This window comes from Cyrtonyx montezumae, unplaced genomic scaffold (genome assembly GCF_038088225.1).
Source record: "Cyrtonyx montezumae isolate F1298 unplaced genomic scaffold, pur_monq_1.0 scaffold_3, whole genome shotgun sequence".
Taxonomy (NCBI): domain Eukaryota; kingdom Metazoa; phylum Chordata; class Aves; order Galliformes; family Odontophoridae; genus Cyrtonyx; species Cyrtonyx montezumae.
Genome location: NW_027072034.1, coordinates 128,080,921 through 128,094,324, shown reverse-complemented (window position 1 = coordinate 128,094,324; position 13,404 = coordinate 128,080,921). Strand labels below are relative to the sequence as shown.

At 46.2% G+C, this 13,404-nt stretch overlaps 1 protein-coding gene across 4 annotated transcripts in view; it reads left to right on the top strand.

Moving 5' to 3' along the window:
* Positions 1-9,461: 9,461 nt before the first annotated feature.
* LEMD3 (LEM domain containing 3) overlaps positions 9,462-13,404 on the top strand; it is a 51,332-nt gene continuing 47,389 nt past the window's right edge. For all 4 annotated transcript variants that reach the window (XR_010622574.1, XR_010622575.1, XM_065743304.1 and 1 more), the window contains exon 1: positions 9,462-10,918. Coding sequence is in view for 2 of the 4 variants with exons in the window: in XM_065743304.1 (XP_065599376.1) it covers positions 9,511-10,918 (1,408 nt within the window). In the remaining 2 variants the exon portion in view is untranslated. The remainder of the gene's footprint in view (positions 10,919-13,404) is intronic.

Sequence of the window (13,404 nt, the reverse complement as noted above, 5' to 3'; positions counted from 1 at the left end):
GCCTGGGTAAGAGAAGAAATGAAGTTATGTTTAAGACCTATTGGATATTGTTTTCACTGAGATGACACAGTATTCTCACTGCCAGAGAGTTTAAAATATCTTATAAATATGATTGGAGTATTTTTTTAAACGTTACATGCTAATTTACATATGTAATATGTAGATTTTACCATTAATTCAAAGGTGCCATTTTGAAGGCTGGCTGGCTAAGATACAGCTGCCTAGTTGGACATTTATGGATATAATTTTGGATATAACAGCAAATGTACACTAAGATGAAAATGTGCATGTAAGATTTTGAAAATTTGCATGTGAGTAATTAATAATAGTTGTTACAATTTTTAGCTGGAAAGATTTCCACCCTGTATCTTTTTGGAAGAATTTTCAATTAATTTCAGTTGGATTTGTGATTAGAGTTTCTAGGAAGTGGTCTTCTATGCATCTTGAACATTTTGAACATCATGGACACACTGCAAAGGGCTCATTGGAAAGCTTGACTTGCACATCTTCTCTGAGCTACTATCTGAATTTGTCAAGGAATTAATTCAGTTTTCATGGCCACAAACCCACAATACAAGGCCTGTACTCTCATTTTTCCTCTTCTTGTCTTCTTATCTTACTTCAACCGTTAGATGTTTTTTGCTGTTAACAAGGTTATTCGCTCTAAAAATCTTCCTTTCGCGATCTAACACTTTCCCATTCAGCTCTTCTGTCTGTGCCTGTTTCAGCACATCTCTAAGGGTCTAATTATATCTACCCACTTTATTTCAGATTACGTTATGACAACTTTTTAAATTACATGGTTACATACTGTTGTTTTTTTTCCTCTGGATTGAGTAGTCAACTAGCATTTTATTTTTTGGTTGACTGACTCTGCAACGCAGAATGTTCTCTTTTGGTACATCTTTCATTTGTTTATAGCATATAATAGTAGTTATCTTGCATTTAATTTCATATAATTTTCAATTTTATTGTCTCTAACAAGAATACCATTCACAGTAACCAAGGTATCATTCTCCAAAATATTCAGCAAGTCAAGGAGCAAGAATGTGCTGGGAAAGCACTGGAATGGAACTGCTACTCTACTCTTCTATTACATTTTCCATCTTCATTCTTAAAGTACTTTCATAAAGATGAATCATTATTTCCATTTGCCTGTAGGAGAAACTGAGTCACCTGAAGAGGAAGTGATCTGCCACACAGCAAGGCAGTGCAGTGCCAGGAGCAAAGTGCAGGTCTCTGCTTCCCCTCTGGTGCCCTTGTGGCATGAGCTCAGTTCACAGCTGTCTTTATGACCCCAGGTGAGTCATTTGGGTCCTTTATTCTGCTAACACTGGAGTGCTTTCTTAATTTAAGCATTTTTAAAAGGTTACTCATAGAACTTATGACAAAGAAGAAACAGAAATGTGTAAGAAGTTTGCATCTTGCCCTGTGTCTTAGTTCTCTATCTGTAAAACTGTAGCATTAATATGTCTCTTATTCCACTGCTAGATTGCTTTGACTATTTTTGGATTGAGAGGGCAGAAAGCTATTTTGTTCTCATTTCTCACACAGCTCAGAACAGAACTCTCTGAATGCCTTCCACTTGTACATTGTCCACACATAGGGGTGGTTCATTTTTTTCTCACTGGTTCTTGGCAGGGGAGGTTTGCTTGTTCAGAGCACTGTTACATTAGGCGACATTTTATTTTTTTATACTGTATTTACTTTTTTTTTCCTGGAAAATTTTCACAAATAGTAATTTTAACTGGGGAAGCCTTTGTCTGTAGCTGATAAAAGGTAGTAAGTTAGATGAGCTTCAATCCTGTTACCCGCAGTGCACATTACCTGATTTGCTACTGGTCCCCAATTCTTCCGTTATGCAAGTGTTGTTTTCCTTTTCCATGGACATCTGATGCACAACTACTTGCAGTATGAATGGAGCTGTGAGAGGAGAGTTCATCCCTTCACCTACCACTCCTGACACAGTGGAGATAGAGAGGAGAATCACAGCTTTTTTCCCCTGCCCTGTCTCACTCCAGCTGCACAGCGAGCTCCTCCAACCATGTCCTCCAGATTTGCTTGTAAGAACAGCTCTGCACTGTCCTGCAGAGCCTCTTCTGTTACACAGCAGCCACTTCAGTTGTTACCTTCTAACTTATTATTTTGCTATTGCTATTCTGCTGTCCTCTGTTCCTTTTATCTTCTTTCTTTTTTATACTTTTTTATTTCCGATATTTTTATTGCCCATATTTCTACTGTTTCATATTTGTTTCATTTCTGTATTTTGTTTTTTTTTAGTTTCTTGTATATTTTTATGCTCCTTCCCAAAAGAAAAGAGATTTGTTCCACTCTGTCCCAATGTCAGTCTCATGAAGGTGAGCTTGAGATAAGACACAAAGCGTCGGCATTGCTTCTATCTGGCTATGCAGGGAGAGGACTAGGGCTTTGCTGCTCTGTGGATTTCCCAGAAGTAATGCTGGAGCTGATCCAACAATTTACAGTAAAAGGACTGCAGTTCTAATGCAAGTTCAATAAGGTTTTTCAGGTCACCTACAATAACCTAAATGGCTCATCAGATGTGTCTCTGGTCTGAAAAAATTACATAAAATCTTTGGCTAGGATGCCACATGGCACACAGTCCTGTTCAGGACGCTTGTTGCAAGGGTCCCTTGGGACTCGCTCCTGAGGGGTAAAGAGGTCCAGGAAGCCTGGATGCTCCTCAAGATGGAAATCTTAAAGGCACAGGAGCAGGCTGTCCCGGAGTCCCGTAAGTCGAGCTGGAGGAGAAAAAGACCAGTGTGGATGAACCGGGAACTTTTGTTGAGACTGGAACTGAACTTTTGTTGCGAGACAGGCCTGTCAGACTGACCTCGGTATCAGGGAAAGTTATGGAGCAGATGATCTTGAGGGAGATCACACGACACGTGCATGGCAACAAGGGGATCAGACCCAGCCAGCATGGGTTCACAAAGGGCAGGTCGTTCTTGTCCAACCTCATCTCTTTCTATGACTGGGTGACCAGACTGGTAGATGAGGGAAAGGCTGTTGATGTAGTCTACCTGGACTTCAGCAAGGCCTTCGACACGGTCTCCCACAGTATTCTCCTGAGGAAACTGGCAGCCCGTGGTGTGGACAGGTTCACTCTTCTCTGGGTGGAGAACCTTGCCCAGAGGGTAGTGGTTAATGGAGTTAAGTCCAGCTGGGGTCCTGTTACAAGTGGTGTCCCCCAAGGGTCAGTTTTGGGGCCCATCTTGTTTAATATCTTTATTGATGACCTAGACGAGGGAATTGAATGCACCCTCAGTAAGTTTGCAGATGACACCAAGTTGGGAGGATGTGTCAAACTGCCTGAGGGTAGGGAGGCCCTTCAGAGGGATTTGGATAGGCTGAACAGCTGGGCTGAGCTCAATGGGATGAGGTTCAATAAGGCCAAGTGCCGGGTCCTGCACTTTGGCCACAATAACCCCATGCAATGCTATAGGCTTGGGGCAGAATGGCTTGAAGAATGTAGAGAGGAAAAGGACCTGGGGGTGTTGGTTGATGCTCGGCTTAACATGAGCCGGCAGTGTGCCCAGGTGGCCAAGAAGGCCAACAGCATCCTGGCCTGTATTAGAAATAGTGTAGCCAGCAGGAGCAGGGAGGTAATCATCCCCCTGTACTCAGCTCTGGTGTGGCTGCACCTCGAGTACTGTGTTCAGTTTTGGGCCCCTCACTACAAGAAGGACATTGAGGCCCTGGAGCGTGTTCAGAGAAGGGCAACAAAACTGGTGAGGGGTCTTGAGCACAAGTCTTATGAGGAGCGGCTGAGGGAGCTGGGATTGTTTAGTCTGGAGAAGAGGAGGCTCAGAGGAGACCTTATTGCACTCTACCACTTCCTGAAGGGGGGTTGTGGTGAGGAGGGGGTGGGCCTCTTCTCCCTGATAAATAATGACAGGACGAGAGGGAATGGCCAGAAGTTGCGCCGGGGAAGATTTAGATTAGACCCGAGGAAACATTTTTTTTTCTGAAAGAGTGGTCAGGCACTGGAATGGCCTGCCTAGGGAGGTGGTTGAGGCACCATCCCTAGCGCTGTTCAAGAAGCATTTAGATGAGGTGCTAAGGGATTTGATTTAGTACTTGGGTAGGGATAGTGATAGGAGGATGGTTGGACTAGATGATCTTGTAGGTCCTTTCCAACCTTATGAACCTATGAATCTATGAACCTATGAACAGTGGACTTGAAGGACCTGGCCTTCACATGCAACCTAACACAAAGGGAAAAGGGAGACCTTTGGCCTGCAGAGTTAAGAACAAAAGAGCCCATAACTGGAGGACATCCCTCTATAACTGGAGCCCAGCGCTTCAGTTTCTGGGCATCCTTAGCTCCATTCTTCAACCAAGACACTCAACTGTGTTGACAAAGGAGCCCAGCTCTGATGAAAGCTTTATTTTGCTTACTTTTCTGTCAATCTGAAGCTAGTAGTAGAGGGAGAACGTTAGGGTTACAGCCACCTTTTCCTAAACAGAGGCCACGCATCTCGTATGACTTCCAGAATGATGAAACCTAATCCTCTTTGCCATGCAGTGCCCAAACACTAGGCCAACAGAGCAGGCATATAGAGTTCAGCAGTGCAAAGGATGAATGTGGCCTATACTTGAGCAAGCTGACCAAGAGTATTGTATTCGCATCCCATAAGCTGAAGGGTAAGCAGTGATGAAGTAAAACCTCCAATGCACCATTCTCATAGATGGGAATCGAGTACAATGTTGTTGTCTATACGTGGCAGAGAAACAGAATGTTCAGTGCATGCTGGAGACTCCTATGACGTGGCATAGAAGCTCTGGCTCATGTAGAACCAATCTGCCTTTAGAATGGAGATGCACATAACTTACCCGTAGGCCAAAATCAGCTTCTGTGAGCACTAAGTGCTCTTAATTTTTATGAGAAAAAACAAAATCATACAAATGCAGCATGTATTTGGAGTAGGAATGGTAGTCCTTAGAGCCAGTGGAACTTCACTCCCATTGCCTATGAGTCATTCTTAAGGAAGTTCTTTATCCCTCTATGGGAGAAATTTTCTATGCGTGTGGAATTATTGACAGAGAAAATTGCACAGCTTAAGGAAGTCTTCTAAATATGCAAGGCCCACACCACTAAGCACTAGCAACAAAAGAATTGATTCAATATTCAATAAAAAGCTGAAAGCAGGAGAGACTGCTATGTTTGTGGCAGTCTGCTGCTGAGATGAAAAGAGGTCCCATAGAAACATGGGTTCTGCTAAGGACTGCTGGCTTCCTGCCTGCATATCTTGCACGCATTTCTGATGGGTGGTCATGGAGGCAAGTGTGCACTTAAGAGACAGGTAATATCTCCTTCTGTGTTTTTAAGGGTGTAAGAGAGCAACTAACTGGGTGAAGTCTCTGCCTACAGTAATGCTAATAGATATTCAGAACACACTGAATTTAGTGCTTTGCTTACTCATTGAATAAAGTGAAATCTGAGCCTTTTGGAACAAGAATTGCATTACACAATTAGCCTTAAAATGAAAATGTAAAAAGGAAACTTCATTCATTCTGTTCCATGAACGATAGCTCTTCTTTTAAAGATTATTATATGAATGAAATAAATATAAGCTTTCAAGACATTAGCATTGGATCAAAGTCATGGATGGGACTGTAAACAGTGAGTTCCTTGTGGCTATGACTACATTGCTCTTCACACTGCTGCCAAACACTATCAAAGTCCCAGGGGAATGTGCCGTGTCTGCCCTTATATTAAAGACTGTTCAGGACATCTTCAAAGTATCTCCTCAGGTTTATGCAACATATCTGCATCCCACAGGGTACTGAGAGAGTAAGAAAGGTTCAAGAGCGTAGGAAATTAGGCATCTCTAAGTGCTCATAGTTCTGTCAATTTCAGGGTGATGGGATCCCTTCCCAGTATCCTCCAGTGGTTAAGGATGCCTCTCTAGCTTTTACGTTTCCCCAGTCCTTGAAAGCAAGTTTTTGCAAGAGGTACACAACAGAAGGAAAGTAAATGCTCACAACCCAGAAGAATGTATTGCCAGGACTTTTGGCCATGACTGTGTTAGCAAGGCATGATATATGTGCAAATAACCCTGCTGATTCCGAGTCACAGATAGGTGTTACACCTTACCAGAGTTTCAGAGAAGTCAAACAATATGAAAAATATGCTGTCTGATCACCAAGATCAGCTTCATCTTTTCTTTTTCAATTTTAATTGAAATACTCTGGAGGTAGTGATTTAGGGAACGAATGGCACAAACCATTTGTCATCCACTTCAAATGTGTGTTACAGAATCATCCAGTAGTCTTCTAGCAACGATTACTTTGAGACACAACAGGGCAAGAAAGCTTTAGGGGCCAGCAGCTGAGTGACATTTTGATACTGCAAGAAATTTATTCTCTCTTTGTGAATAGCTCTGAGGTGTCTTACAATAGCTGGTGTTCTTCAGCCTCCGTTCCTGGGGAGATGGACAGTTCAGCTTCAAATTTTAAAATAAATACACATAGCTGTTCTGCTTCCTGAGAAAAATACTGAACATACAAAACAAATTTTATTAAAAAGTTCAAATGTAAATAAAGTCCCATTTTGAACATAAATATATATTTTTAAGCCATTCTTAAGAGTGGTCAGTTGTGGTTTTTTTTTTCAATGCAGAGTCAGCAGTAGTACCTCCAGCAGACCCATTAAAATGAACACGATCAGGGATCGTCCTGATCACGGATGAATATCTAATTCAGAACATGTTATTCTACAAATCAGTACAGGTTATATGAAAGGCAAAGTACTGACTGCAGGAGGGGATTCTGTTGCCTAATAAGTGCTCAGACTTGACTGTTCACTTTTAGAAACAAGAGGTGCACAGCCATAGCAAGTTAACACACACTTTGTGGGAGCTGAACTGCTATGAGACTGCTATCTGGAGACAAACGGCCTCTTTCTGACATAATGGTATCTAACATGCTGTGCTCACACAGAGAAAGCAGTCCAGCACCAAGTGGGAAGTACGAACATTAGACTCTGTGTGGGTGCCCTTATCTTACCCACAAACCAGCAGCAATCCAAAGGCAAGTGATGGCATAAGTCTTTTGAACATTAATAGGGTGCCCTCAGGAAGGAAAAGCATATCAGCAAAAGATATATCAGCAAAACACAAGGTTACAGTAAGAGGCATGCTAATCCTAGAAAGGCAAACTGTCATTCAGAGAGTCTGAATACTTACAAAAATTCATAGATGTCACACAAACTTGAAATCAGGAAAGAAAGATAAAAGCAGTATTAAGATACTATTTCAAATCCCAGGTTTAATGAGTTTGGTAGGAACCTGACTGCTGACTTGCACAAGAACACAATTTCACGAGAAGGAAGAACCAGAGATTTCCTTAGAACATCAATCCTTAAAAAGACAGGGGGAGAATACAAAACATCTTGCTCGAAAACTGACAGACATATTTTTCCTGAAGAACAATCTCCACAGTCCCCTGCAGTCGTTATCTTAAAAAGATTATCTTTGTTTGGCATCTGCTGAAAAAATCTGCTACCTGGAGATACTGACACAAATCTATAGTAATAAACAAACACGGAGATCCGGGATTGGTGGTATCCCTACTTCAGTATCAACCAGAAGACATGTTTTTGAAACATTTCAAAATATTTTGGCACACATTTTAAAGCACGACTTGGAATATACAGACGTCTCAGTCAGCTGCTCTGTGTTATCTGCACTTTCAGGATGCAGTTCTGCAGGAGGTGATTAATTTATTGACAATTTATAGTATTTACTGCCCTCCTGCTGCCAAGTAAACAGGTCTATAAACTAATTAATGCCCTTACTGTAATAAGAAATGGGAACATATGAGTAATATTGGTAAAATCAAGGGATCTACACTTCTAGGACAGCACACACTTGTCTCATCAAAGGAGGGTGTCAGCACAAGTGCACTTGTCTCACTGTTATTAGACCTGGGACTGACTGCAGGTGCTCTGGGCAGTGTCGCAGGCATCAGGAGGTGAGCACGGAGTGTGGGGACATACTCAGCAGTGTAGCTCAAAGAGATGCTGGAAGGCTTGGGCTTCTCACTGTGGAGTGGAATGTTGAAAGCATTTCTCATGGCATTTGGAATATCAGATAGCCGTTTTCAGGTGGGGAGCTAAGTCAGTGAGTGTATGTATGTTAGTGGTTTAATGTACAGTAGAGCTGATTTGTGTGTTGGTACACACTGAGCTCAGTGTGTTGCTCCAAAGCAAGTCACTGCATGTGAAATGGTTCCCCTGCACATGGAACACAGCAGCACCACACAGCACCCCAGTAACCCAGACCCCTCAGCTTCAGAAAAGTTATGTTAAAGGTGGCTGAGAACAGATGGTTGGCTTTGTGCTTCCAGGTGTGGTTGGTCAGCAATTAAGGGTGGAGTACAGCAGTTAATCATCACAATTCATCATCATTATGAAGGATGGTTTCATGATACTCTCCTACCTCAGCCTTCAGCACATAGCTCCAGCACAGTTGTCTGAACTCCCGCTCTGCAAACGTTCCTCCATGACTGAGGTTAGCAACTTCAGTTCTGACATTAGCAGGCCACATCTCTCAATGGAGCAGACCAAGAGTGGAAAAAGTGCAACTGATCTTACTGCCAGATCCTGCTTCTGGACCACTGCGTGCGCATTGCTACAAGGCCAGTTGTAGTCCTACTGAAACAGAAACAGTGCTGCATTTATGTTGTGCTCATCAGCAGGTAGGCTGAAAGTTTGTCATTTGGAATGGACAGACAGAGGCTCATGGGTGAGAAGGGGACTTTGCAGCCTCCACTTCAAGGCCTGCATGCAAAGGGGCAAGCAGGAGGGCTGGCACACGCCTCACGCTGAGAAATGCCAGTTGGCACAACCATTCTGACAAACACACATCTGACAAACACACGTTGACATATGTTGTTAGCTTTCACGGTTCTGTATTTGAGCGTATTTTCCTAAAGAAAGCAACATGTCTCCAGGCAATGGTAGCCCTAACGAGGGCGATGCTCAGAGCGCAGTTTCCACGAGCGCTCATTTCTGAGCATATCACAGCAAAACCTCTCCTGGCAGCGCTGCCCGTCCTTCTACAAGAGGAGAGCTCAGCGAGGAGCGGGAAGAAGCAGGCAGCCCACGCGAGCCGCGCAGGTGGACTCTGTGTATTAAGTGCTGTGAGCGGCTGTAGGAGACGTTCAGTGCATGATGCGAGCGAGGTGCGCCCAAGTTTCGCCCTGCAGCACTTTTCAGGGGTCCGTCCTGCAGCGCAACCAGTTCCTGCCCCCGGCCTCCTGCTACACCGTCCGCTGACGGGAACCGGCCCAGCCTCTCCCCGGCCGCAGGGCAGGCAGGGCAGGGCCGCTCGCGGGGCGCCGGAGACACAGCCGGGCCGAGGCCGGGGCCGGGCGGCGCCTGGGGGTGACGGGCGGGTCTAGGCCACAGCCGAGTGCGCACGCGTCAGTTCCGGCGGGGAGCGCGGCGCGTGGGTAGGAAACGGCGCGGCGGCGGGGGAGCGGAAAATGGCGGCGGCCGCGCAGCTCACGGATGAGGAGCTCTTCTCGGAGCTGAGGCGCTTCGGCTTCTCTCCGGGGCCGGTCACCGAGAGCACCCGGCCCGTCTACCTGAAGAAGCTGAAGAAGCTGCGCGAGGAGGAGCGGGCCGGAGCCCGCGGCGGCGCCAACAAGACCCGGAACAGCAACAACAATAACACGGCGGCTGGAGGCGGCGGCGCCGGGAGTGCGGGCGCGGGCGGGCGGCTGGCGGGCGCCGAGCACCCCTACCTCCCCGGGGCCGACGGCGGCGGGCGGAGCCGCGCAGCACCCCCTGCCGGGAGCGGCAAAGTGCTGCTGGGCTTCAGCTCGGACGAGTCGGACGCGGAGGCCGGCCCCCGCGGCCAGGCCGGCGGCAGGAGGGAGCGGGCTTCGCCCCTCTTCCGCGGCGCGAGGCCCGGCAGCGGCGGCGGCGGCCCGGCCCCCCCGGAGGAGGTGGCCCGGCGGAAGCACAGCGCCTGGTGGGGGGCGGCGGCCGCCCGCAGAGCAGCTGCGGGCGCCTGGGAGCGCGGGGACGGCGGCGAGGAGGAGGAGGACGGCGGCGGCGACGAGAGGGAGGAGGAGGAGAAGGGCGAGCAGCGGCGGTGGAAGAACCGGACCGTGAACGGCAGCCGGCTGCTCGCCTGCGGCGGGGACAAGTATTCCGACTCGGAGGAGGAGGAGGCTACTACCCGGCAGCAGGTACCGAGGGAGGAGCCGGCGGCCCGCCGGCCCAGACGGAGCCTCGGCAAGTCCGCTCCGTTCATAGCGAGCAAATGCGCCGCGACCGGCGCGATGGAGGCGGGCCGGGAGAGGGCCGGCGGGGGCTGTGATTCCGGCGCGGCCGTCGCGAGTGACGGGGCGGCCGCTGCCGGGAGCCGCGAGGAAGCGGCGGCCGCGGCGGGGGGAAGATACGAGAGTCCGGAGCCGGGTCCCGCCGGCCCCCGGTACCGCCTCGGCCCGTCCAGGAGGGCCCCTGCCGCGCCGTCCCGGGAGGCGGACGGCGGAGACGGCGCCGAGCCCCCGGGCGCCGCCAGGAAGGCCACCAACAACCACGTCCTCGGCGGGGCCGTCGGCAGCTACGGCGCCGAGTCCAGGATCTATTCCGCTACCAACAGTCTCTCCCCGGGCGGGAGCGCCTCCCTCAGACTCAACCACTCCAATCATACGGGTTCAAATCACACCTACCTGAAAAACACCTACAAGAAGAATCTCTCCGAGCCCGAGGAGGAGCTTCTCCAGCAGTTCAAAAGAGAGGAGGTATCCACCACTGGAGGCTTCAGTGCACATTACCTGTCCATGTTCCTCTTAACTGCTGCATGCTTGTTCTTTCTGATACTGGGATTCACATACCTGAGAATGAGAGGTTCTGGAGTAGCTGAGGATGTGGGAGCCAACAGTAAGTATTAGGTCAAGGGGAAGGGCAGTTTCTTTCTGCAATGGGGTGTACTGCTGCTAATCCAACTCTGCGTTCTCAGGCAGTCTGTGTTGTACAGTTTGTGGTTCTGCTGTTGTATGAACTTCCCACTTAAGATGGAGTGCACAGAAACAGTCTGGCCTTCCCAAAGTGATGTAGTGAAGCTTGTTAGACGTCTGGGGATAAACCCATATCCCGACTATTCTCTTCTATAATCTGTTGATACCTTGTTTTCTAGCATGTTTTCTTTACAAAGCAGTTTCATGTTTTGTTCAATCTAGAAGATGCATGGTTAATAGACAGTCGACGAGGTAAGGCTTTTACCTGTTTCAAAGAAGATGAATGCTTGGATACCTGGGATTCATGCAGGGCAATTGTTTGGCTGTAGCTGTTAAGTAAATAAGCAGGTTGCCTTTGTGTGTGTCTGTTGAGGCTTGGGGAGGATGCTAGGCTGGGTTGTTTTTTCAACACTGCAACAGACTGTGCAGGCTTTGGACCTGATATATATTATTTTCTAATGTGTGCTTTTCTTATATATTTAGAATGAGAATGTGATTATACATTAAATACTGTTTTGTAGTTTGATTTTCACAGCATTTTTTAATCTCGTACTACCTGGGGGGCATCCTTAATACAAGGAAGCAACTTTTTGGAATGGATTTAGGAACTACCATTTTCTGTTCACAGAACATATGAAGGTGGAAGTGTACCATTTCCACCTGAGAAGGCTCTAATATCAGAATGAAAGATCGTACCATTGCTCATGGGGAGCAATGAAAAATTGTGCCAAAAGCTAGTTTTGCACTGCGAGACCATTAGAAGGTTTTTGGAGGTTGTGTTCTTGCAGTCATTGAGGAGAAATGTGTGGGGTGTATGCATGCACGTGAAATATTTCTTAATATTTTGTTGTGTAGATAGTAGGGCATGTGTATAACCATGCGTGAGCATGGTTACAAGTGCTTTGCATAGGATGATCCTGCTGCTGGTTTGGGATCTGCTAGACGTTCAGGGCAGAAAGAGCAGTGTGGTTTGTTTGTTTATTCATTTTGTCTTTCAGACATTATTTATTACATTGCAATAGCTATAATAGCAGAATAGTTTTTTATTTTTATACTTTTTGTGGGAGGAGTGGAGGCAAAGAATTTAGTGTATAGCAAAGTCAGTAGCAGCAAAGACTAGAACATGTGCTGTATAGTTCCTTTGACTGTCCATGCAGCTCTTCGTAACTGCCGTTCAGCCCTGTTTCTGGGAAGGTCATGAACATGTGTGGGCTAAGATTTGTTGTAACTGTTGGGAGTGTCCATACTCCTGTTCTGTGGTTAACTTCTGACCGAAACCTGCATAAATGGTTTTCTGTACTGATAAGCTGTGCAAATCCAGAAACGTGCTTAATTATTTTTCCTGTCCCAGTTTTAAGTTATTGAAATCTGATGATTTTAATATAGAAGATATTCTAGCCTGCTAGGGTAAACTCAACTGTGATACTCGGTGGTTAAAACTTGCCCTGTCATGCTGATTGGTGGAGCTGAATGTCTCAGCTATGTAGGCAGCAGTAATACTGAGAAAATAAATGTACTCTGAGCTCCTTGTCTTGGAAAAAAACCCTACCGTTTTAATGTGTGAGCTCTTCTACAGAAATCTGGGATCGCTCTCTTGAGTATATTGTTCTTAGGTTGATGTGAATGGAACTAGGATGTGGGGAATGTTCTTCTTTGCTTTGGTTTGGCTGCCCAGCCAAAGGTCTGGTGGTTCAGGCTTGCCTCAGGAGTTCAGTTAAGCCAGTCCTTGGCCTGCTTCTGTTTGTTCTATTTTCAGAGAACTCTAGAAAGCAGCTTTTCTGAGGAAGTGTTCTGGCACTCACATTTCTTCTGTCTTCCTTCCTTGCAGCGCTGGGCTTGAGGGTTAGGGCCCATTGGAGGAAGAAAACAGCAATTCTTGTGGCTTTTTTTCAATGTGGGAATGTGCAGGGAGTTACCTTGCACATGTGCTCAGGACACACTGAATGAATTCCTACTTCTGGAATGTATTTGTGTGGGGAGAACACAGTAGGTCCATAGAATGGATGAGAAAGACAAGACGAGCCAAAAAAGCACATCCCTACTGGGAAAAGGGAAGGAAACCAGTCTTATTTGGAGTGGTTCCCTAAGCTTAGTTTAACATCGTCTCAGTTAGTCCTTTAATTCTTATGCTTATGTGGGTATATTGTGTTTTCTTCATAGAGGTCGAATTGATTCATGCATTTATTATTAAAAATAATAGTGTAGCACATGAAACACCTTCTCAGCTAGATAATTAGATACTGTTTTTTCTGTCTTTTATTTGGCTTTTGGTGAGATTCCATTGGTTGCAAGTGGTTTCATTATGGTAAAACTTATTTTCAACTTGAGAATATTATAGTAAAAAAATTCAGGATTCGGTCCTGTTGGACTATCCATGCCTCCAGAACTATCACAGTTACCATGAGAATG